This window comes from Chrysochloris asiatica, unplaced genomic scaffold (assembly GCF_000296735.1).
Source record: "Chrysochloris asiatica unplaced genomic scaffold, ChrAsi1.0 scaffold00006, whole genome shotgun sequence".
In the NCBI taxonomy this organism is placed as follows: domain Eukaryota; kingdom Metazoa; phylum Chordata; class Mammalia; order Afrosoricida; family Chrysochloridae; genus Chrysochloris; species Chrysochloris asiatica.
The window spans coordinates 18,385,992-18,412,765 of NW_006408524.1; the positions used below are offsets into that span (position 1 = coordinate 18,385,992).

Below are 26,774 nucleotides of genomic sequence, written 5' to 3' on the forward strand. Positions count from 1 at the left end.
GATAAAGTTAAAATAGCAGTCATGTTTTAAATATAACTGGTAAAGAATTAATACCTAGCACATGGGTACTCTCATTATTGTAAGTGTTCTATGAGTAGTGATTACTCAGCAGGAAACCTTTCAGTGTGTTGCATATGCCTTTTATATCTAGTACTCCCACGCTTTGGTCATCTGTTCCAGTAAAAAGAGTATTCACTGTTGTATATTAGAAACTATATACAGGAATCAGATTAGCAATCTTTTGATACTGGGTTTTTTTCCTAACCACTCTACTTCTAGGATACCATGTGTGCTCTGATGTGGCCTGGTGTGGTGCTGCAAGATAAGCACTGGGCTGATAACTTCAAGGTGAGCAGTTCAAACCCACTAGTGGCTCTCAGAAACCCTATCCAGGGTCACTATGAGTCATAGCTGACTTGACAGCACACAACCACAGTGCTTGCTCTTGGAGTCCTAGTGGTAAAACGGTTAATATGCTTGTTTGCTAACTGAAAGATGGGTGGTCTGAACCCACCAGCTGGAGAGGTGTGGCCGCCTGCTTCTGTAGATTGATAATCTTGGATCCTTTCCGGGGAATTCTACCATGTCCTACAGGGCCACTGTGAGCTGAGACTGAGCTGACAGCAAAGGGTTTAGGTATGACTATTCTTGTTTTGTATTGAAAATTCTAATTTGGAAAAAACACTTTGATTTCCAAAGACTTATTATTAAGGCCACAACATTAATTTTATAATTTTTCTAGCTTAGTAATATACAGAAGCCAAAATAAATTCTCTTTTGTAAACTACACTTAAATTGTCTTTGTAAATAAGAAACTGGACAATTTAAGTAATAATTAAACAAAATCTAAAAATGTTCTATATAGTAGTTTATAAATTTGTGAGAGAAAACATTTTGTAAGGCAATTTTAGTTACAGATAAAAAGTAATTATATTATTATATTACTTATCTCCCTGATTAAGAATTTAAGGATAGCAAAAAAACATATATGTAGGCTTAGACAGTACTCTGAATGTACTTAGGAATAAAGTCAGAAGCCACCATTTCCTAAGTTTGCAAATTGGAAGCTTACAGAAAAACCGTCAGGCAATGCGATATCTTGGTAGGGAGGCAGAAAGACAGATGACAACAATCTAAAAGGAGGCTCCTTAACAAAATGTGGAATCGTAAAAATGTCTTGCAAATATATGTGAGAATACAGGCTAGCCAGGAAAGAATCTGGATTTTACTCATGGTTTATAAAATATTTGTGAAATTCTACAGAGACGAATTCATTCCTCTACTAATACCAGATTCGTCTATCTATCTACCACAAAATCTTTTTGTGGAATAGTAACTCTTTCCATTATACTTTTATTAAAATAAAGCCTTAAAACAACAACCTCAACTTAAGCTGTAGAATGAAGTTTCTGAATTTAGAATATGAATTTTGTTGTTAAGAGCTGTTGAGTTAGTTCCGACTCATAATGACCCTGTACAGGGTTTCCAAGGAGCGGCTGGTGGGTTTGGACTGCCGACCTTGTGGTTAAAAGTGACTTTGCAGTCCAGTGCATTATCCTATGGAGCTACACCAGGACTATGAATACTACATAGTACATTCATTCTCAAGTCTTACGTTAGATCATTGTGCCATTATATTAAGTGGTATCTTTGTGATCTAAAAGACCTAAATTTTCTCATTTCTAAAGTAGCAGATCCCCCCAAAATAGCTCACTCATGGCACCTGAGATTAACATTTTATTACTGTGAAAATATTTTAACTTCAATAATTAATGATGACAAACCCTCTAAATGACTCCACTCTTATCTCCCTGAGTAGGTGATGACAAGGACACTGGGTCACTAAACTGACCGACAGAAGCACTGACAGGACTGATCAGCTAAATAAAGATGGCCAATCTGTTATATAAAGCAAGTGAGTGGAACAAAGAAAGAAACGGAAAAGAACAGAATGACATTGAAAACACTGAACACACACACACACATTCTCTCTATATAACCTTTCTGCGAATTCACATTTTAAAAACTGTATGTCCCACAGGAGACCTGGCGGTGCTATAGGATAAGCACTTGACTGCTAATCCAGTAGCACCATAGTGGAAAGATGAGGCTTTCTGCTCCCATAAAGATTTACAGCCTCGGGAACCCTGTGTAGGATTGCTTACGAGTCAAAACCGACTCAATGGCAGTGATGGGTATGTTTCATAAGTTAATCTGTACAACACCTGGTTTGTTTTTTTTTTCATAAGGAGGTATACTTTTTAAAGGTAAACTTATTTGGCAAATTCTGAGATCAGAAAAAACTTTGTTTTAGACAGAATTATCTGTTAATAAATTGTAGTGTTTTTTGTTTTCTCTTTTTCACTGTGGTATTCAGAATAACCCTTTATACAGAACCAATACACATGTAAAATTTTACTTACTGTAAATATTCTTTAATATCAAGCTGGCAAGTAACTGCACAGAAAACTTTTGAACTAATGCTTTCAGGCTGCAGTTATTTTTTGATCTTAAATTGCTCTAAGAATCTGGAAAAAGCTATCGACCCAATTGTTCCCATAAAAAGCAAAAATCCATTTTAGGGGACTCATGGATGCCCTGAAGCTCATTAATTCATTTATTTGACCTATTAGGAATCTCATGGATTCCAGATTAACCTTTGTATTCCAATAGCTGTTCAAACTTCAGAAACGTTTGCACATAGTAACTCAATCACTAATATAATATAGATCAGTTTTCCCCACTAAGGGCATTCTGGAAACAACAGTTTACAATTAGCTATTGATATTACTGTTATGGATGTTACCCCATTAGTGAAAGGAACATCACAAATAATTTAAAGATGAAAGCTAAAACACCCAATAATGTGACATATTTTCTTTTTAAAAATAAAAAGTTTAAATGATTATATTTTACATCTGATAAATTGTATACAGAAAAGACACATTTCTGAAGTGCTAAGTTAGAGTACAATTTTGTTATGTCCTGACCTCAAGCATTTGAAGTTTTTATAAAGCAAGGCTAACATTTTTCACTGGAATGAGTTAGTTATATAGAAGTCTCAGCAAACATTTTCAGATGTCAATTTATAGTCTCAATAAACATTTTCAGAAGTGTCTATACTGACTAAATTTGATCATAAACTTGTATATTGTTAACAATTTCTGAGCAATTATGATATTTTAACTTTTGGATGGTGGTGGGTGTGTGCTGTCAACTTGGTTCTAACTCACAGTGCCCATGTATACAGGGTTTCTGAGGTTATCAATCTTTTGGGGAGCAGAAAGCTTCATCCTCCTCCCTCTGTGAGCAGCCCAGCTCATACCCCTATGCCACCAGGACCCCTTGTCAGGTGTAAGTCAAAGGCATAATGATATAGTTTTAAATTTTACTAAATAATATTTAAGTCTAGGGGAAAAAAATGGATACATGAAATACATCTAAAATTATATATATATATATTATATATATTATATATATATATTTGGATTATATATACCAACTCTTTCCCAACAACCTATCAGATCTTCTTGTTTTTCTCTAATCTTGGGCAGAAATGTATTAAACTGCTGATAGACAAATAAAGGAGCTACAAAACCCTAATTAATAAGTTTCTTATGAAATTGTCCTTATTACTTTTAAAATGCCTTTACATTTACAAATCTCTGCTTATTCTAATAATGGCTTATCCTCACATGAAAGTAGGCAAGTTTTCCTTGAATGTCTAATGATAGGTTAGTGAGTCTCTTACCAGCTTGCTTAGAACACAGACACTTTTCTGAACCGTTTCTCTGGTGACATCTGCTTGCCTTACTTTCAATGCCTATTATAAATAAACAATCATCATCAGAGAAGATTTCACAGAAATACTCAATGATTCATATTTTTTCAATATAAATGTAGCAATTAAGTAGAAGACATTTCTTACATTTAGTTAATTAAATGAAAAGGTATTTCTTTATTGAGCATTTCAGACAACAGAATGAATAAATATGTATCTATCTGAGCCAGACTTGGTGCTGACAATGGGACTGTGACAGTGAAGATATAATCCTTACTCTCAAGGTAGTTAGAGTCTGAGGGAAAACACTTTAGGATTCAGTCAGCACATCCACAACACAATTGACTGCTGTTGGTCCTGGTTTTAAAATCAGCAGCCCTTTCACAGAACACTGGCTCTCATGAGAAGAGGCTAGTTTAAGCAATGTCAAAAACCAGATGGCTGATTTCTCCAGAAGTGGAAGACGTGTCAGCAGTTTTGTTAAATGTTTAGGAGTAATTCACAGTAGTGTTCCAATATAAAATAGCAGTATTTAAAAAAATTTCATCTTGTCATCAGTTTTTACATTAATGACATAATTCTTTGGGGGGACAAAGATTGTTCTAAGTCTGATGAAAAATGGGTATACATACTTTCACAGAGTTAAACTTGGGGAAGGGACCTAGACTCCTTGAAGTCCACCCATGGGTCACAGTCAAGAACTCACCTAGGTATTATTGCTACTTATCCAAACTCACCTCTATATTATTGCTACTTATCCAAAACTTAGAGCTGATGTTTCCCTTGAATCTGTCTGAAGGACATGGCCTCAGTGCCCTAACTGACTGATAACTGATAAATACATGGTCATTACAATAAAATGAGACTATAGCCCTTCCTTCCATTATTTTCTACCTCTCTAATTTGACTGGATCATTCCAAAAAGCCACACTTTTATTCAAAAGGAACTAAATCTTTCTAGTCGGCTGTAGGTCCCTCAGACTTATCTGCTGGCTCTCTGATGAGGCTAGAAAAATTAGGAGAAATAAACTTATTAGTACCAACATATGACCTATGAAGGAAGTCAGAGGTTTATGGGAAAATGGAATGAAAAAATAATGGAATTTCCCATAGAACTTTTTAAAGAACCCTCTTAATGTGGCTGAGATAATAAGTAGTAAAAGGAATAGAGTTCTAAGAAAGGGTAACAGTTCAATCCATCCCTACCTAGAGAAAGTGACGGCAGAGCTGGAGGCAGAGACGAAGATGTGGAGAGATGGAGCGGCTGGCGACTCTAGACCCAAAGAGGGACAGGGGCTCTGTGCTGACGACTGGGGGTCAGGCTTGTAGGGTATACCCTTTGGTTGGTTGATGATGAAAAGAGGGGATTGTAACCATGGCAATGAAATGATATACGATAGGATGATGTAAAGCTAATGTTCTCCCATGTAAACAATCACATAATTCACAATAAAAATTAAAAAAAAAAATTATACAAGAAAGCAAAGATCATTAAAAAAAATAGGAAAAAAGATAAAACCAAAATGGATATCAGAAGAGACTATGAAACTTGGTCTTGAATGTAGAGAAGCTAAAGTGAATGGAAGAAATGAGGAAGTAAAAGAGTTGAACAGAAATTCTCAAAGGGCAGCTTGAGAAGACAAAATATTATGAAGACAGTTGCAAAGACCTGAAGTTAAAAAACGTAAAACGGGAAGAACCTGCTCAGTATTTCTCAAGCTGAACAAATTGAGGAAAAAATTCAAACCTTCAGTTGTAATAATGAAGGATTCTATGGGCAACATATTGAATGATGCAGAATGCATCAAAAGAAGATGGAAGGAATACACAGTCATTGTACCAAAAAGCAATAGTCTGTGTTCAAACATTTCAAGAGGTAGCACATGATTAGCTCAAGAATCATTGAAATTGAAGGAAGAAGTCCAAGCTACACTGAAGACACTGGTGAGACATAATACTCTAGGAATTAATGGAATACAAATTGATTTCTTTCAATAAACTGATGCAGCAATAATATATGCCAAGAAATTTGAAAGACAACTACTTAGTCAACTGATTGGAAGAGATCTATATTTGTGCCCATTCCAAAGAGAAGTGACCCAATGGAATGTGGAAATCATCAAACAATATCATTAATATCATATGCAAGTAAAATTTTGCTGAAGAAAATTTAAAAAACCATTTTAACAGTATAGAGACAGGGAACTGCCAGATAGTCAAGCTGGGTACAGAAGATGTAGAACTAAGGATATCATTGCTGACATCAGAAAGATCTTGGCTGAAAGTATGTAATACAAGAAAGATGTTTACTTGTGCTTTATTGACTGTTTAAAATGTTTACAAATGCTTTTTGTGATGCGGATCATGACAAACTATGGATAACATTATGAAGAATGGGTTTTCAGAACACTTAATTGTGCTCATGAGGAATCTACATAGATCAAGAAGCAGTTGTTAAAAAAGAATAAGAGGACACTGAATAGTTTAAAAATCAGTAAAGGTGTGCACCAGGGTTGTATCTTTTCACCATACTTATTCAATTTGTATGCTGAGTGAATAGAGAACTAGACTATGTGAAGAAGATGTGGCATTAGGATTGGAGGAAGACTCATTAATAAACTGCAATATGCAGATAATAAAACTTTGCTTGCTGGAAGTGAAGATGACTTACAATACTTACTGATGAATATCAAAGACTACAGTCTTCAATATGGATTGCATTTCAATGTAAAGACAACAAAAATCCTTACAAGTGATTAAATAACATCATGATAAATGGAGAAAGGAAGCATGTTGGCTCTGTAGGCTAAGCATAGGACTGTGAACCACAGGTTGATGGTTCTTGTCCACCAGGTATTCTGTAGGAAAAAGATGAGACTTTCTGCTTCAGGAAAGACTTAAGGCTTTGAAACCCTATACAGGGTAGCTATGAGTCAGAATCGACTTCATGGTGCTTAACAACAATACATGGAGAAAAGATTGAGTTGTCAAATACTTCATTTTGCTTGGATCCACAATCAACACTCATGGTAGCAGCAGTCAAGAAACCAAACAACGTATTGCATTAGGCAACTCTGCTGAAAAAGACCTCTTTAAAGTATTAAAAGAGCAAATATACCAGTTTAAGAACTAAGGTGTGCCTGACTCAAGTCATGGTATTTTCAATTGCCTCATATGCATGTGAAAGTTGGACAACGAATAAGGAACACTGTAGAAAATCAATGCTTTTCAATTATGGTGCTGGAGAAGATTACAAGTATCATGGACTGCCAAAAGAACAAACCAATCTGTGCTAGAAGAAGTACAACCAGAATGCTCCTTAGAAGCCAGGATGGCCAGACTTCATCTTTCATACTTTGAACATTTTATCAGAGGGGACCAGTCCCTGGAGAAGGACATCATACTTGGTAAAGTAGAGGGTCAGCAAAACAGAGGGAGACCCCCAGTGAGATGGACTGGCTCAGTGGCAGCAGTAGTGGGCTCACATTTAACATTTGCCAGGATGGCATAGGACCATATAGGATGGCACAGGACCATTTGTTCTGTTGTGCACAGAGTTGCTATGAGTCAGAACTGACTCGATAGTACCTAATAATAACAACCAATATCAACTTATAAAAACTTTCATGTGGACAATTTGGTAATTTTGGAAAAACAGCTACAAATTATTTATAAAACTTAAAACATTATCAAACATACCACATGAAAAATAAGACTGTTTCCCCAAGTTAACATTTTAAGCAGCCAACACCTAAGAGATGATTGTTTTTATTTTTAATTCATCATAATTCTCATACCTTGGCTTCAATCTGTCGATAGCAAGAGATACCATATACTGTGGCTCCATTTCCATTTCTGGGTGGCAAGTGAAAATACACAGTATCTAAGAGACACATTGAAAAATGTAAGTATTCCCTTATTAATAAATAATGAAATCAGAAGTTATAATAATTTAGTAATCAAGACAAAAATGATGGTGCAACAAGAAACCCATGTTGTATTAATTTCCAGCACAACTACTGGCTTCTTAGAATTCCTCATTGTCTTACAATGAACACTTCCAACAAAAAAAGCCCATGAGAGGCTGACTTATAACAGGATAAACTGTGGCTCTGTGGGATAAGCACTGGACTGCTAACCACAAGGTTGGTGGTTTAAATCCAGCAGTTGCTCCTGGAAATCCTACACAGGGCTGCTGGGAGTCAGAATTGACTTGGCAGCACGTAACAAACTGACACTAAAATCACTTATCTCAGAAAGTACCTTAGGGGATTGTTTCAGATTTCTAAAAATGTACAATCATAAAAACCAAAGGCAATATTAAGAATCTAAAATGATTCCACAAGAAATTCTTGGGAAATAAGAACATAAGCTGGATATTAGATGACTTTATGGAACTGCTGGTTAATCTCTTAGCTGTGATAATGGCATTTGAAGTTTCCCTGGGGAGTAACCTTACTTCTAGGAAATGCATGCTTAAGTAGTAAGAGTTGAAGTGTTTGCAAATGATTTTCAATAGTTCAGGAAAAAAACTATACATACAGCTATAGGGAATCCTGGTATGGTGGTGGGGGTTAATGTGCTGGACCACCAGGTTGGTTTGAACTGCAAGGGCAGCGGTTCAAGCTTACCAGCTGCTCTTTGGAAATCATATACAGGGTCACTATGAGTCGGAACCGACTCAACGGTGCTTAACAACAACAACAACAACAAACAATTACTCCACTGTCTCTTTACGTACCTTCTTGGTAGTTGTGGGCACCATCTGGTAAGGCAAGGAAGGGTAAATACTTCCATTCTTCCGGTAAAGTGTGGCTGTCGTGTCCATCTCCTGGAATCAGGGGTGGGTAAGAGAATTCAACCTAAAATGGTAAGAAATGTTAGCCAACAGGTTGTTCACCAAAGGGAATACTAAGAATGATTTTAATCCCTAAATGACTGAAACAAGGGTAAATTATACTGGCTGAAGCCATTAAACATTATCAGCAAACCTAAGGCACAGAAGATAAAAAGGAAAATGGAGCAAATGAGGGCAGGATTTGAAGTCTTTCAACCTTTCTGATTTTTTTTTTTTTCTCTTTCTTTTAAAGCTTTTATTGTGAATTGTGTGACAGTTTACATGGCAAAACATCTGTTTTGCACTCAACCAATCTTATTTTGTTTTATTGCTTTAAACAACCAAAGGGCACATTCTGGAAGCCAGCCTCCTGGCCGCCAGCACACAGCCTTTCTCTGTCCATGAATCTAGAGCCCTTAGCTGTTCTCTCTCTGCCATCACCTCTGCCTCCATCTCTGCTGTCGCTGTTTCTCTAGTTAGGATCCCATATTCTGCTCATGCTCTTCTCTCTTGATGGTCCTAGGGTCCTCTGGCCCCAAAATGTATGATTAACTACTCTCCGCTTTTTGTTACACATCTTCTGCCTTCACAGTTGTGACAATCACAATTAGTTATGATAACAATTACTATTAAATCAAAAGAATACTATTCTTCATCTCCTGTCACCAGACCCATCTAGACAAAATGAAAACTATTCAGTGGGGACTCTACCTTCCTTGACACATTCTGAAACTAAACTCCCTCCTGAAAACTTTGTACCTTTGTGGTGGTGTTGTTAAGTGCCATTGAGTTGGTTCTGACCCATAGTGGCCCTGTATAGGGTTTCTGAGGACTGGCTGGTGAGTTTGAACTGCTGATCTTGTAATTCAAACTGACCTTATGGTCCAGTGTTTATCCTACAGTGCCACACCAGGACTCGTACCTTTAGGTAGCAATGTGTAAGGTGCCTGTCCCTATCAACCCTATGTACTGAGGGGATAGGCTTGATCCTTGATGTGAAGACTCCTTCCCTGTTGGTTGGTATTTTGAGCAACTAAATCCATAAGCAAAGGTCAAGTTCATTAAATTATAGCAATTTACATTTGCTTCCTGTATCTTATATTTTTATCTTCTGCTAGTCGAGTTCTGATCATCAAGCCATCCAAGCTAGGTCAAATGGGTACAATCCCACCTTTCTGATTTAAGTGTTGTTAAACTTTAGTGTGCACAAGATGAGAGAAGGTAGGGGTCTTGGTGGTGATGGTGGTGGTGTCTGGATTGCAGATTTAGATTTGGGATGAAAATGGAAGCCAAGGAGTCCCTGAGGAAAATCAACATACTATTGAGTGGACAGGAGAGATCCAACAGAGGGGCCTAACCTAGTTCAACATCTAGGTTTGCTCCCCATCAACTGACTCCCTTGTTACCAATACTTGCAGCTTTGAGCTTAGGGTTTGGAAGGACTTCTGTTAGGGGGCTGGGAAAGGATTAACCAAAACTTCAATTGATTTTGAGTATGAGAACTGACCAACGAACTCTCAATGAAGTATGTACTCCCAGTTTTTAGCAAGCCTGCATTTATTAGGTTTTTCTGTCTCTATTTCATTTTGTTATTTTAATCAGACTTTTGGAGAGGAAAACAGAATAGATGGGGTTTAGGTTACTATCTTGACTCATAAGCTCCAGGTGGTTTATGCTTTGTTGTTCTTCCCAAGTGTCTGTATTTGGAAAAAAGAATCTGCATTTCCATTATTAATATACACTGTAAAGTTGGAGTAATGTAAGACTAAGAATCACGCTTAGATCCCATCTGTAATATAGAAAAGGAGCCCGCTGGCAGTTCAAACCTACCAGCAGCTCCGAGGGAAAAAGATGAGGCTCTTCCTGTGAAGATTTCCAGTTTCAGAAGAAGCCCTAGGTGGGGTTGCTATGAGTCGGAGTCAACTCCATGGTAGTGGGTTTGTTGTGTGTGTGTGGTAATGTAGAAAGATGGAATGATGGCTCATCTGTTCACATTTCAATGGAGTCAAGGGAGTCCTGGTGTGGCACTATAGGATAAGCACTGGACTACAAACTGCAATGTCAGCAGTTCAAACCCACCAGCCACTCAGGTCACTATGAGTCAGAACCCACTCGACGGCACTTAACAACCACCACAAGCTGCCCCCTGAGACACAGGGTCCTGATTGGGGAAGGGAGAAGAATTACTGACAGGGATTTGATGTTGCCTATACAGGCAGTGCAATGGATTATGTGTTAAGCTGCTAACCACAAGGTTGGTGGTTCAAACCTACCAGCCTCTCCACAGGAAAAAGATAAGGCTATCTACTCCCATAAAGATTTAGTCTCAGAAACCCTATGGAGCAGTTCTATACAGTCCGATACGGTCGCTATGTGTCAGAACCAACCCAACAGCAGTAGGCTTTGTGCGTTGACGCTGGCAGAGCTACACTGCTGAGTTCGAAGGCAGAGGAGGGAGCTTAGTGACAATAAATGCAGATGACCTCTAGGTGGAAAAGGCATGAAAATGAATTTTCTCCTTGCGTATCCAGAAGGAATGTAGCCCTGCTCCAGAGCTTGAATATGTACTGCTTAATTTAAAAAGCAAGAAGAGTATTAGTAAGCATAGTACAATCCGGAATTCTACTTATACCGGAATTCTGCTTATGTAAAAATGGATCATTAATGCTTAATAATCTATGTGGTGTGGCGCTGTAGGATCAGCACTGCACTGTGAACTGCAAAGTCAGTAGTTCAAACCCACTAGCTGCTGCTTGGAAACCCTATACAGGGTTGCTATGAGTCAGAACTGATTCAATGGCATTTAATAGTAGCAGCATGCTTGTAAATGGATTTCAAAAACACACTGGAAAAGATACAAGGGGGCTTCAAAGAACTCATGGGAAAATTCCATTATTTTTAATTCCATCTTTCCACAAATTTTTTGATGCCCCTTGTACAAACTATACTGTTAACAGTAGATTTCTGGAGAAGAAGAGTAAGTCTCAAGATTAGTGATTGAGGGAATAATCCTGGTAAGCTTTCTTACCCTACATTTTTTGTTTTGGAAATCTCAAATTTACAGAGAAGTTCAAAGAACAAGAACATCCTTATGTTGTTGTTGTTATGTGCCGTGGAGTCGGTTCCAACTCATAGCGACCCTGTACAGGGTTTCCGAGGCTGTAAATCTTTACGGGAGCAGAAAGCCTCATCTTCCTTCCATGGAACAGCTGGTAGTTTCAAACTGCTGACCTTGTGGTTCACAGCCCGATTTGTAACCACTACGCTACCAGAGTTCCTTCGAACATCCTTATAACCTTCATTTATATTTATCAATTACAACTTTTTGCCACATTTGCTTTTATCCTGTTATTCGTGTACATACCCATTCTTCTGGAACCATCTGATAGCAAGTAATTAAGCTGGTATTTACTTTTAAATGCATACGTATTTATTTTGGAATAGTTTTTTTTAAAAAAGGTACAAAACAATTACAAGTAATTCCTAACTTCTCCCTATCCTTTTGTAGGCAAAGGGATATGTAGAAATATATCTTCTTTGATAAAGATATAGTTAGTGAATTACCAAATAAAATGGTTACACTTTAAGGATCTGGTATGCCTTGAAACATCATTAGTTGCAGATCAAGACCTCATATCATCAGATATGCCATCAGAAATTATAAGCACAAGCATGGATTCAATGCAGTTTGATTAGGCAAGTAAGACTGCGCTGTTTTCTTTCCAGTAGCATTAGTTTTTCTAAGCTACTTTATGTAAAGCTTGATAGCTTCAAATGCATTTACTAACTGTGAGTTCGTAATTAAAAGTACAAAATTGTCATGATGCATCTTAAATGTACTTGATTAACCAGGATCGTTAAGAATCGGGTGTTAATCTCACGGTCAGCAGTTCGAAACTACCAGCTGTTACGCTGGAGAAAGATGAGGCTTTCTGCTCCTGTAAAGATTTACAGCCTCGGAAACCCTGTAGAGGGTAGCTGTGAGTGGGAACCACCTTCACGGTACATAACAACAGCACACTTCACGGTACATAACAATAGCACAATCTTTATGCTGAGGAAATCTCCAGCTCCTGTATCCCCTCTTAAAATCCACATGAAAGAAACATGAGCACAAGAGAGAGGATAAGTACATGGGAAAAAGCCCTAATTTCACACATTTAAATAAAACCCAACAATTAAAAAACAAAGAAAAATAACCTTTAAATAAAATATCTTTTGTTTTATCTGTAATAGCCAAAAACTGGAAATAAGCTACATGCCCTTTAATAGCAGAATGGGTAAATAAGACATGGTAAATTATACAGCCTACTGAAATAAACAACAGATCTCAGACATAACACTGAATGAAAAGAAGTCAGGCACAAGAGAGACAACATTAGTCTGTGGTGACACAGGGGACCAATGGTGGTTACCTCTGGTGGGTACTGACTGGAACAGAGGTGTATGTGGTGACGGAACTGTTCTATATTTGCACGGATACATAAAGAGGAAGACTCCCAACTGGGATGGACTATCACAGTGGCTGTAACAACAAATCTGAGGGTGGTGCAGGACAGAACAGTGCCTCATTCTGTTGTGCATAGCATCACTATGAGTCGCAGGCAACTCTACTGTACTTAACAACAACATACAATACGTAAAACTTACTTACACCCTAAGATTTCTGTATTTCATTGTTCTTAAGTTATCCTCAATTTTAGAAAATTAATGTTCTTAAAAAAAAATCAGTATGAAGACGAAGTGTTTAAATGCATGGGCCTTTGGAAATGGACAGGCATTAAGTTCTAAACCCAGATTGCTACTTAACCAACCGTGTGACCTTCAGCAAGTCACCGGTCATTTCTAAACCTCAATTTCCTGATCTATAAAACTGTACTAATATTACACTGAGGTTTGTGAAGCAGAACAAGTGAGTTAATAAGCACATCGAATATTATGTGCAGCCTATAGCAAACATTCAATAAATGGTAGCTATTAATAATAATATTTTCATATAACAACAGTGACAAATTGCAGGGTGACCCAAACTTTTATATTGGTATAAACACTCATGGTTAGTTTTTAAATAGTTCACAATCATATATTATATTAGGATACATTTTTTGGAGTTCAGAATCTTCACTATAATGTGGTTTCAGAACAACTAAACCCACTTTCCTTTATGGAAATACATGTTCTCAGTACCTAAGTTACATTAGCATCCACGAGAGGTCTGGGTTCCCATACTAAACTGCGGCTTTATGTCTCTGAAGAAACTATGCTTATTTAGAACAATATGTGACAGAAATAAGACATGATAAGAGCCACTGTTTCTTTAAATTACTTGTTTTCTTCTCCTTAAATCACATGCTTGTAAGTCTCACAATGTAAAGAAAGCAAATGGAGAATGGCTGCCAACTCCAAGCTTGGCACAAACCTAAAGGACTTAAAAATAAAGAAAATCTTATGAATAAAAGAATTTTTAAAAAAGCTCTTTAAAAGTCTTGAAGAATAAAGAGTTTTAATTGTGATCTGTTACAAGGTGAAAAGTTTTTCCAACTTTTAAATGATTTACATTTGAGATAAAGCATAAAATGTATTATAAGATTGTTAAGTGTACAGAGTTGATGTGTTTTGGCAATTTATACACCCAGGTGGCCACCACCCTATCAAGATAAGAAACATTTCCATCACCCAGAAAGTTCACTCTTACTCTATAGATTGCTATCACTAGACGTTAGTTCTGCCTGTCCTTAAGTGTAGGGCGTGTTTCAGAATGTAGCCTCTAATGATGGATATGCAGTAAATGATTGAAGAGTTCACCTTCAAATCCTGGAAGTGGAGGGAACATATTCTAAAACCCTCATTTTACAGATGAAGAAACTAAAGGCCATAATCATCAGCCAACTTGTCCGAGGTTGTACATCCAGTAAACGATTAAAGCCAAACGGAAACTCAGGTCTCATGATTCTCAGATACAATCTGCTGTTGATCAAATAGATTGCAGACAGAAATACTTGTCAGAGCTGAAAGTACAAAAGGATACTGTTGTTGTTATTAAGTGCTGTCAAGTCAGTTCCAACCCATAGCAACCCTGTACAGGGTTTCTGAGGAGCGGCTGGTGACCTTGAACCACCAACCATGTGGATCAAACTGACTTTGCAGTCTAGAGCATTAACCCACAGTGCTACACCAGGACTCCAGAAGGATATCAGAGATGTTTTATACAGAGTTCTACCACCAGAGGAGAGAAAAGATGATTTGTATATAGATGGAATGACAAAGACATATACCATGTTAGTTTCCTGAATTAGACAATATAAATAAAATGTAACTCATCTCTGGTTATGGCAAATATAGGGGAAAAAAATCTAGAAACTAATAACAAAATTATTTAAATGAATTTATTGTAATAAATTCTACCCTATCAATCTCTTTTACATCAACTTATTTTTAACACTTCAATAGTGAACTTTCACGTGGCAAAAAATATCTCCATTTCTAGGGGGTGTATCATATCCACCAAATGGAGTGGAACAAATTGCTAGTAACAGCAGTGAAGGCCAAGGAGGCAAGAACTGATTTTATTAGTTTTTCAGTAAACTACATATATGAACCTGTAACTATGTTTGTGACAACGAGCATCAGTAATATGACAAAAATACAAGCATAAAAACTGATATTTAAAATTTAAATGTAGACCTTCCAAAGCAAGTTGGCAGAGTAGGCAGACATGCTGAGCAGATCCTCTGCAACAAGGACACGGAGGACAAGTGAAACACACAGAGATAGTGATTCTGGAACCCTGCTGGCTGGGTTTTCTTGGTCTGTTTCCTGATGGTAAATGGCAGACCTGATAGTAAATGGAATGGAAACATCCTCAGTTGCCAACCAAGAAAAAGTTCAAAAGTCAACTATCAGCTGGAAAATTGACGCTTACAGTTTTCTGGGATTCTCAAGGGCCACTAATAGGAAAAGGGTTCAAACAATCAACAGTGCTTATTACAGTGAGATGCCCATTGAAGAGCTAAAGCCTAAACTTCAGATTAAACACAGAGGACTGCTATCCAAGGGCATTGGGATCTTGCATGACAGTGCACATCTGCACACCTCTGCCCACACTGTTGACACTCGGCAAAAACAGTTTTGAGGTGTTAAAGCATCCACCTTATAGTCCTCATCTTGTTCCATTGGACACGTTTCACCTGTTTGGTCCCCTGAGAGCAGGCCATGGAGGACAAAAAGGAATCCTCTGAGGAAGAAGCAATACATTCGTGGCTCAAAGCTCAAGCCTAAAACATTTTTTTAATAAGGGAATATGAAAGCTTGTTGACATAAGGACAGTGTATCGAAAAGCAAGGAAGATTATGTAGAAAACTGATGTATTTGTCTTTTCTAAAAGTTGATTTTAATAAATTCGACTGCCAGAATGCGGGTGATTTTTGACTCACCCTCATAATTTCTACTTGCTCTTTTTTTTAGAACTCCGCAAAATAAAAGCCTGGTTTATTGTTGGACAACATTGTTTAGTGCATACATCAAAGAGGCTCCCCCAAATAAACAGCAACTTCATAGACAAAAAAAAAGGGAAAAAACCTTTGGCCTTTTTTAACCATCTCACAGAAATCAATTGCTTAGAGTACTGCTAAGTGCATACACAAAAGAAGTTACTGGAATTCTCAGAATAAGATTGTAATTTTTGTTTTGTTTTTTACAAGATATTTTTTATCCTTTGAGAGTATAAAGAACATGGTCACCACAAATCAAGTCAGAAGTGGGACAGAGAACTCTCTCCTAAGGCTGGTTTGGTCATCCAAGATCATTAAAAATGGCTGGCTCCTAACAGTATGTACAAAAATATAAAATGCACATAAAAAATACTAACAAATTTTTCTTTTTAAAGTACTTTTAAGAAAAAAAAAGCAGGGCCTTGGAAGTTTTGGTTCTCTTTTCTCTCATGTTGCAAATTCATGTCGTGGTTTTGGTTGGGTGGTGGTGAGCACCTGTTATTTGCAAGTGGGACTCTCTCTACTTGAAGGTGACCACGTTTAGAGTCTGAGACGGGAAGTGGACGGTGAATAGGTCACGGTGGCCTTTTTTTAAATTTAAGGTTTTTTTTTGCTATCTAGTCATCCTTGTTGGTCTTCTGTACTTTGGTATCCACATCAACATCCTCATCATCTTCAGCTGCCAGTTTGTCCAGAACTGCCTCGGCCTCCTTATCTTCAAGCCCATCTTCTTCCTCACCATCACCTTCCTCCTCCTCCTCCCCATATTCTTCCTCTTCTATGCAGTCTCATTAGCGAGCGTATCTCTTCCATTCTGTTTCCTCCACAACCTCCTTCTCCTTTAAGTCCTTGGTGGTGTCCACAGCCGCATCTGACATGGTGTGACACGCTGGAGATGTGATACAGAGGATGAAAAGAGAGTGTGAGTTCTGGGCCTCCTGCCAGACTCCGCGGAGAAGGAGGAGGCGTGCCTCGGAGGGGGCCTGGCTGGGAACAATGCTAAGATGGCTTTTCAGAGCAGCCAGATGCTCATTTAAGGAATACACCAGCATCCCTTTAATGTCATGGTAGTATTTAAAATCACTTAAAATGTTCTAAATTATCTAAGTTAAGTATATCAAGGCACTGTGGGTTAATGTACTGGACTGCATAGTTGCTTTGAACCGCATGGTCAAGTTCATCAGCTGCTCCTCGGAAACCCTATGCAGGGTCACTATGGGTCAGAATCGACTCAAAGGCACTTAACAACAAGGAACAACATCACGAATCATCTACAGGAACAGTTATCCTACAATAATAAAGATGATCAAGTGGTACGTTATAGATGCTCATTTTTATTTAAAGGAAAGCTTTTATTTTTACATCTGAAGACTTCGAAGGTGGAAAAAATGTAGGAAAAAATGCAAGATAAATGAACACCTTCCATGTCTAGCTCGTTTTCAGCACAGCTATATAAGAGGCTTCAAAAGTTCCCGGAAATTTCCCACTATCATTTAATTCCATCTCTCCATGAACTTTTTGAAGACTCCTCATATTGGAAGATTGCTTTCATACTGACCATGTGAAATAACTGCTTTTACTAAAGTATGAAAGAGTACCTTGTGACATGATTTAGCACATTTCCTTACCTTTAAGATTCCATGTTTAACCAAGCAGGTTACGAGAAGGCAATACTTTTAAACAAAGGTTTTACTTTGGCTCACCTGATTCTAAATGACAAATCATTACCATCTATGGGGATTTTCCTTGTATCAGTGAACAATCTCTGTGTCTGGAAAGACAAGGCAGTTAACATGACCAACAACAATTTTGAACACTTGGAAAAAGTCTAGCAAAACACCCTCACACAAATTAAAACTGATTGAGATCAGAGTACAATGGCATGCACTTTTAATCCTTTACATCTGGAAGTCAAATCTTAAAATGGGGAATGAGGTAGCTGACTAATCCATCCTGGGAGAAATCACCTGACACACCAGTTAAGAGGAATAATTCCTAGAAAGTCCTTCTGTCCAAGACTTATGCATATAACACACACACTTTGCAGACCATGAACTTACTTGGTTTTGTAGGCTAATAAGAGAGTGGAGTTATATCGCTGGTGTTAGGTGCCACATCAAGTTGATTCGAATTAACAGTCAACTGTACAACATACTGAAACACTAGCTGGTTCTGCACCACCTTCACAATTGTTGCTATGTTTGGTTCCAGTGTTACTGTGACTGTGTCAATCCATCTCCTTGAGGGTCTTCTTCTTTTTTGCTGCCCCTCCACTTTACCAAGCATGATATCCTCCAGGGACTGGTCCTTCTGACAAAATGTCCAAAGTACAAGACATAAAACTTGCCATATTAGCAAAGAATTATCTGGCTGCACTTCTTCCAAAACAGATTTATTTTTCTGGCAGTCCAGGATGTATTCAATATTCTTCACCAACAACATAATTTAAATGCTTTGGTTCTCCAGTCTTCCTTATTCACTGTCCAGCTTTCACATACATATGAGGTGACTGAAAACATCGTGGCTTCGGTCAGGGGCACTTTAGTCCTCAAACTGACATCTTTGCTCTAACACTTTCGCCTAATGCAATATGTCTTTTGATTTCTTGACTGCTGCTAAAATGAAATCTTTGACAACTTCAATCTTTTCTCCTTTGACAACTTCAATCAATTCATTTATTATGATGTTATTTAATGGTCCACTTGTGAGGATTTTTGTTTTCTTTACATGGAAAACAAAAATCCATACTGAAGGCTATAGTCTTTGATCTTCATCAGTAAGTACTTAAAGTCCTCTTCACTTCCAGCAAGTGACCTTGTGTCATGTACATATCACAGGTTGTTGATGTGTCTTCCTCCAATCCTGATGCCACATTCTTCTTCATATAATCCAGCTTCTTGGATTCTTTGCTCAGTATATAGATTGAGTAAGTATGGTGGAAGGATACAACCTTGACGTACACTTTTCCTTATTTTTATCCCCTTATTCTGTTCAAACTGCCTTGTGGTCTGTGCAGGTTCCTCATGAGCACAAATAAGTGTTCTAGAATTCTCATTCTTTGTAATGTAACACAAAAAATGTTTGTTATGATCCTCATAGTCTAGTGCCTTTGCACAGTCAATACAGTACAAGTAAACATCTTTCTTGTAGTCTCGGCTATCAGCCAAGATCCATCTGACATCAGTAGTGATACTCCTCTAATTCTGTGTTCTCTTCTGAATCTATCTTGAATTTCTGGCAGCTCCCTGTTGATATACTGCTGCAATCTATTTTGCATTATCGTCAGCAAAAGTTTACTTGAATGTAATATTAATAATATTGTTCGATGATTTCTGCATTCTACTGGGTCACCTTTCTTTGAAATGGGCACTAATATGAATCTCTTCCGATCAGTTGGCCAGGTAGCTGCCTCCTAAATTTCTTGGCATAGACAAGTAATTGAGTGCCTCCACAACTGTATCAGTTTGTTGAAAAGATTTCAATTTGCATTCCATACACTTCGGGAATCTTGGTTTTTGACAATGACTTCAGTGCTGTTAAGGCCTCTTCAATACCATTGGTTCTTGATCATATACTCTTGAAATGGTTGAATTTTGACCAATGCTTTTTGGTACAGTGGATGTGTATTCCTTCCATCTTCTTTTGATGCTTTCTGAATCACCCAATATTTTGTCCATAGATCCTTCAATACCAAAACCCAAGCTTGTGTTCTTCCCTTTTGATTTTTAACTTCTGGTCTTTGCACACTTCATTAGAATACTTCATTTTGTCTTCTCCTCCAGCTAGCCTCTGAAATTTTGCTTGGCTCTTTTATGTCATTGTTTCTTCCAGTCACTTCAGCTACTCTATATTCAAGAGCAGATTTAATAGTTTCTTCTGACATTCATTTTGATATTTTCTTTCTTTCCCGTCTTAATAATGATCTTTTGCTGCTTCTTGGATGATGTTCTTGATTTCATCCCACAACTTTTCTGGTGTTCAGCAATTACTGTCTAATGCATCAAATCTGTTCTTGAGATATTCCCTAAGTTCAGGTGAGATATATTCAAGGTCAAATTCTAGCTCTTGGGGACTCGTTTTAACTTTCTTCAGCTTCAGCCTAAACTGGTAATTGAGCCATTGGTGGTCAGTTCCACACTTCATATTAACTGTTCTTTCTTGCTGTTTTGTTTTTAGTTGCCTTTGAGTAGGTACCGACCCCTAATAACCCTGTATAGGGTTTCCAAGTCTGTAAAACCATCATGGGAGCAAAAAGCGTCATCTTTCTCCCTCGGAGAAGCTGGCAAGTATGGATATGATCGCATTGCAGACAGCATTCTACTGCAAGGAGACAGAGCTTGAACTGCTCTTTTTGATATGAATATGACACCATTCCTCTTCAAACGTCATTATGGCATATTAAATCATGATTGTCTGATGCCAAATGGCCAACACCAGTCCATTTCAGCTCACTCATGCTTAAGATGATGATCTTTATTCATTTCATTTTCCACAACTTCCAATTTTCCTAGATTCACACTCTAGGAATATTCTACATAATAATCAGTACAGTCAATGTTCTGATTCTTAATGGATGTTTGCAACGGTTTCTTCTCATTTTGAGTTGTGCCCCAATAGCAAATGAAGCTCCTAAAAGCTATGCTCTATCCACATCACGAAGGTCAGCTCTACATTGAGGAGACGGCTCTTCCCCAGCCATGTTCTTTCCTTTCTTACAACCTGAGGGCCTCTGGTACTGTATCACACAGTGTTCCACCGCTATTCATAAGGTTTTCAGTGGCTAACTGTTCAGTAGTGGTCTGCCTCTCCTTCTTCCTAGTTTGTCTTAGTCTGGAAACTCTGCTGAAACCTGTCCATCATGGGTGACCCTGCTGGTATTCAAAATACTGCGGCATGACAGCAAAACACACAAGTTACTATAGTGCAACAAACTGACAGTTATAAAACATGGCAGAAGACTTATCTGTATTAGTGAAGATACTTTTAAGAACATAACATGTTAAAAAAACAAACAAAAACAAATTACAAAAAAAAAGAACATGTTAAAAAGTTCAGTACATTGTTCTTGACATTTTATTTACAAGTAGAGTAACCAATAATGGGGGGAAAATATAGTCAAACTATTTTTTTCTTTTTTTTCCCCGATTCAAACCAAATTGTTGTTGTTGTGAAGTGCCGTCAAGTTGGTTCCAACCCATAGCAACCTTGTATAGGGTTTCCGAGGAGTAGCTGGTGAACTTGAACCACTGATCTTGCAGTTCAAACTGACTTTGCCGTCTGGCGCATTAACACACAGCGCCACACCAGGACTCCTCATACACAAGCATTTATTCTCCTGTTCCAGCTGAAAAGTCTCCAGCAAAATTTTCATTGTTTTTGACTGAACTGACCTGTCAACTTCAGCAACCAACCCTTGAGAGATTTAAATTCACCTGCTCTGTGACCTGTCTGGGTTGGCAGTGTCTGCAGCCCCTAGATATATAACCTAGTTAGTATACCACAGAGGGTTGCCAATGAATGTTTTTTCATTATCCAATCATCTAATCCTAAATCTCCTTGCTATTGTTGTTAAGTGCCGTCGTGTCAGTTCTGACCCACAGTGACCCTGTGGAGCAGCTGATGAGCTTGAACCACCGACCTTGCAGTTCAAACTGACTTTGCAGTCCAGTGCATTAACACACAGCACCACACTAGAACACCTTAGAATCCAGAAATTCTAGTGTCACTGACCCAACCAATCGCCAATACAGGTGGTGGTGGTGAAGTGCCATCGATTAGGTTTCTACTCACAGTGACCCTGTATATAGGACTTCTGAGACTACAAATCTTTACAGGAGCAGAAAGCCTCATCTTTCTCCCGGGGAACAGCTTGTACTTTCAAACTGCTGATCTTGAGGTTAGCAGCCCAATTCATAACCACTACGCTGCCAGAGCTCCTTAACTTGAGCAAAGAGGTATAATTTATATGAAACAGTTTTCAAACGGATATAAAAATGGCCTTTTTTCACAGTGTATTATGACTCTGATTAGCGGTATCACACCCTCAAGTTTGATTTACAAAACAAGTGCAAGTGTACATAACTATACTGAGTTAGAGAATGTCCTCCCAAAATTCATGGGTTTCCTGGGACTTAAAAATGTGACCTTATTTTTCCATGCTAATTAGTTAAGATGAGGTCATAATGGAGTAGGGTGGGCCCTCAATCCACTAGGACTGGTGTCCTTATAAGAGACAGACACCCAGGAGGGGAAGACTACCTATCAGTAATGCTGCCAACCCAGGAATGCCTGAAGCTGGAGGAGGTAGAAGAGGCCAAGAAAGATTCTATCCTAGAGGAGGGCAGATGGCCAGCAGCTTGATTTCAGACTTCCAGCCTCCAGAAGTGGGAGAGGATGCATTTCTGTTGTTTTAAGTCACCCAGTTTGTGGTACTTTTGTCACTGCAGCTTGTGGAAATGGGTTCTCAGGCTTCATTTTCTGCCGAAACACCGAAGAGGTAGGTGTCATTTTTTAAAAGCCACTTTCTTTCATTTAACAATTATAAGCCACTTTGAGACCTGAGAGAAAATACAAACAACCCAGACTAGGTTTCTACCTTTTACTGCATTGTGGCAGAATCCTTTTCCATTTTATCAGTAATTAAGGTGATCAGGGAGTCCTGGGGTGAGGCACTGTGGGTTAATGAGCTAGACTGCAAGATGGGTTTGAATCACAAGGTCGGTGGTTCAAGCTCACCAGCTGCTCCTCGGAAAGCCTAAACAGGGTCACTATGGGTCGGAACCGACTCAATGGCACCTAACAGCAATAACAACATAGGTAAGCAGACACTCAAGAATGTTTATTCAAAGAAGTAATTGTCATTGCCTCCACGAATCACTTTTTGGATCACACAAAAAAAGTTAATCTATTTTGCTTTTTAAATTAACAGCCTGTAACTTAAAAGTGTTATTAAAAGTGATAATTACAAAGAATCGGAACACCTGGGTTTCAGTTTTAATGCCAAACTGTGTACTGCAGAGTAAGCATTGGACTACAAGATGGGTTTGAAGTGCAAGGTCAGCGACTCAAACTCACCATAAGTTCCTTGAACACCCTATACAAGGTTGCTATGAGCTGGAAATGACTCAATGGCACTTAACACCACCAAGAAGTTATATAAAGTCCTAACTTTTCTGGGTTTCAGCTTCTTCTTATAAATGTAAGGGAATTGAGGTAGATGGTAGATGATCTCCAAGGATCCCTCCCTCCCAGGTCTACACTCTTATGAATAATCTAGAAAAGTGAGGTGGGAAAAAAACACAAAAGTAAGCGGTGTGCAATTGCTGGAGGTAATGGGAGGAGCCAGCCGGGATGTTGTCCAGGTCTAACTCTGGTACAGTTCTCCTTTTACAAAACCAGCCACCTTTGTGTGTGTCCGTGCGGAAACCAAAGCCCGAGAAATTCAAAAGCAATCTCATAGCACCCAAAGTTACTTCTGCCCAAAGTGCCTCTTTCCTCTGTTTTTCAATTTTCTTTAAAATGCAAGCAATATTATATTTTCAGGAAACAACTTTTCTTTTTTGGAAAGATTATTTACTTTCTCCAATAATACAGGCATATAATAATTAACCTCAACTTTACATAGCAAAAACTCAAAAGAGATTTTAATCTATTGCCTACTAATATATAGACATTTCCTTCTTTCTAAAAGGCCCCATCAGTTTGGTTCTGAACTGGGGTCCTATTTAATTTACCCTGAAAGACTCCTAAAATGCCATATGGCAGAATAAACCATATGGTGCTAGAATCAATTCTAGTGCTGACTTCAGAACTGTTTTGCCGTGTGACCACAGCAAGCTCATTTGCCTCCTCCCAGTTTCAATTACTTCAGCTACAGACAAGGAAAGTTATAAAATAATGATTACGTTTAAAGATACGAAGCTTTAGATTTAAAATTATTAAAAATCTAATAACATTAGACACTGTTAGCATGCCATGATAGTCTCAAATCTTTTACCTCTAAATACAGGGCTACCTTAAAAAACAAAAGGCAATTTATATTCCACTGCTACTGAGTAGTATTTTTAGTATCACACTGAATAATGCTATTTTCTCCTTGCTATCTGTCTTGTTATCTAGAGCTGCTGTAACCAAAACACCACAAGTTGATGGCTTTAAAAAAAAACACAGACATTTATCTTCTCAGTTTGTTGTTGTTAAGTGCCATCGAGTCAGTCCCAACCCATAGCGACCCTGTTTTGAGTTTCTGAGGAAGGGCTGGTGAGCTTGAACCACTGACCTTGAGGTTCAAAGCAACTGACTTTGCAGCAGTCCAGCACATTAACCCACAGCACCACACCAGGACTCCTCTCACCATTTAGGAGATGAGATGTGTAAACTCAGGGTGTCAAGTTTAAGCTCTGGAGGAAGGTCCTCCTCTCTTCTGAGCTGCTCTAGAGCGATCTTCATGTCGCTTGGCATGTTTCCTCCCCCACCTCAGCTTGCTAGCTTGCTTGTTTAATTCCCTTCATTCATCAAAAGAGACTGACTCAAGATATACCCTACACTAACCTTGCCTAATCAATATAACAAAGTCAGCCTTTCTCAACTGGAATTATAATCATAGGAATTTGTTGTTGTTAAGTGCAGACTCTGTATAGGGTTTCCGAGGAGCAGCTGGTGGGTTTGAACTTGCCAACCTTGTGGTTCGCAGTCCAGTGCTGATCCTACAGAGCCACACCAGGAGTCCAACCATAGGCACAGAGGTTAGGGTTTACAACACAATTTTTTTGGAAATAATTTAATCCATAACTGTACCTTTCTATGATATTTTTAGCTGTGAAACAAGAACTAGGTTATATTCTAGTTATTCAGTCTTTAAAACACGAACACAAGCATCTTTTCATTTCTTTTCTGTTATCACCCTCTGAAGAACTTAACTTTTGTCAATAAGTCTTCTACAGTGTTAGTTTTCTGTGAAATGCAAGAAACCGCCTGCTACATTACCTACTAGTCATAGGAGGCACAGGTATGTTAAATACCTTAAATAAACATTTCAATGTTTACTAGACATTATGACATCACTGTTTTCCAATGTTTACTCTAACATTAAAGAATCCTGTTTCTATTTTGTTCCAATGCCTTCAATACATAGATTGCAAATGCTCCATTGTTCTCGTTCACCATTTCAAACACTATATTACAGAATCAGTGAACAGATTTTAAAATGCTTTTTGCACATTTCATGCTCGGTAAATACACATTCTCTCCACTGCAACTATCTGGAGAGGTCAATCTCTTGGCAAAAGGTAAGATCTGGAAAATATCAAACAGTAACACTAAACCTCAATGAGGGAGAGGGGCGGCGTCAATGGACAAATCTAAATTCATGTAATTACAGGACTTTCAGCAGATAAACAAAGGCATTTGTTTAGTCGATTTCCTCAAAACGCCAGTAGTGTGTGCTTCAGCCAACCTAAGGCATTTGTATGGAAACCTAAAGAGCTCATTACACTGAAAACGGAGTCCAGGTGCTGAGTTTTTCTCAAGGCTTCCATTGTAAGTGGACACCTCAAAGGTTAGTGGAGACAGCCATGGGGAAAGAGCGGGACCGATCTTCGATCCCTCCCTTCCACTTCACCAAAGAAGAATGAAAAAAACAACCACCAACTCTCATATACCAAACAAGCTGCCCGCTGCTCACAACACAATTTTTAGTGGCAGAAGCTTGAACAGGTCGCGGGGGCTGGGCTTCGGGTTGCGGGTAAGGCGAGAGCAGCTGGGAAGGAGTCAAGTCCAGATGGGAGGCCGCGGGGAGACAGCGCGTGGCCGAGCGGAGTGGGCGCCGGGCAGTGGACGAACGCCCGAAGCGCCGGGGGCAGGCGCGGACCCTTCTCACCTGGCAGCCCTTCTTGTGGTGAAAGCCCACCACCACGATGTGCAGTACGGGCCCCCGGGGGACGCCATCGCCGTCCCGCTCGTTCTTCTCCATGGGCGGCCGCCGTGGGTCTGCACAACGACGACTTCAACCGCCGCGGGCGGGGCGCTGGGCGACCCCGCAGTCTCCAGGAGGGCGGAGAGCGGACGCACTTCAGGTGTCAGCTGGCGTGGTGCCGCATGAGGACCGCGCAGGAAGCCCGGAGGAGACGGAGCAGCTAGCGCAGCTACGCGCCGCCCCCTGGGGCCACAGCCGAGCTTCCTTCATCCGCTTCCACCGCTTCCGGGCTGTCACCTGATGCGGCCGCCTCCGGCGAGCAGGAGCGGGGCGGGTCCCAAGGGCTGCGTCGGGGCGGGGCCAGGGGAGGAGTTGACGGGGCAAGGGCGGGGCCTGAGGGGCGGGGCCGGGCGGCCCCACCGCCTGCTCACCTGTCGCACAATTGTGCCTCAATCAGCTTTCCAGTCCTTTTCTCGTTCTCAAGTCTCTGTCTCTTCGCTTTCTTCAGCTTTCCTTTTTAACATCTTTTTCGTTCACTCTCTGACAGTCCGCTTCGTTCACTTCTTTCCTTCGCCTCTCTAGCCTGGTGCGGCCGTGCATATGTGTATTCAACCTTTTGAGTTACTTTGCTGTTAAGTGCCGTCGAGTCGGTTCCTGCGCATAGCGACCCTATATAGGGTTTCCGAGGAGCGGCTGGTGAGCTTGAACGCCTGACCTTACAGTTCAAATGACTTTGCAGTCCAGCACATTAAC

At 39.2% G+C, this 26,774-nt stretch overlaps 1 protein-coding gene across 1 annotated transcript in view; it reads right to left on the reverse strand.

Moving 5' to 3' along the window:
- AVL9 (AVL9 homolog (S. cerevisiase)) overlaps positions 1-26,239 on the reverse strand; it is a 72,774-nt gene extending 46,535 nt beyond the window's left edge. Inside the window, exons 1-4 of the mRNA XM_006832150.1 lie at positions 25,986-26,239; positions 8,523-8,643; positions 7,579-7,664; positions 3,752-3,823 (exon numbers count right to left, since the gene is read on the reverse strand). Of these exons, the coding sequence (XP_006832213.1) occupies positions 3,752-3,823; positions 7,579-7,664; positions 8,523-8,643; positions 25,986-26,078 (372 nt within the window). The 5' untranslated portion in view covers positions 26,079-26,239. The remainder of the gene's footprint in view (positions 1-3,751; positions 3,824-7,578; positions 7,665-8,522; positions 8,644-25,985) is intronic.
- Between the last annotated feature and the right edge of the window lie 535 nt (positions 26,240-26,774).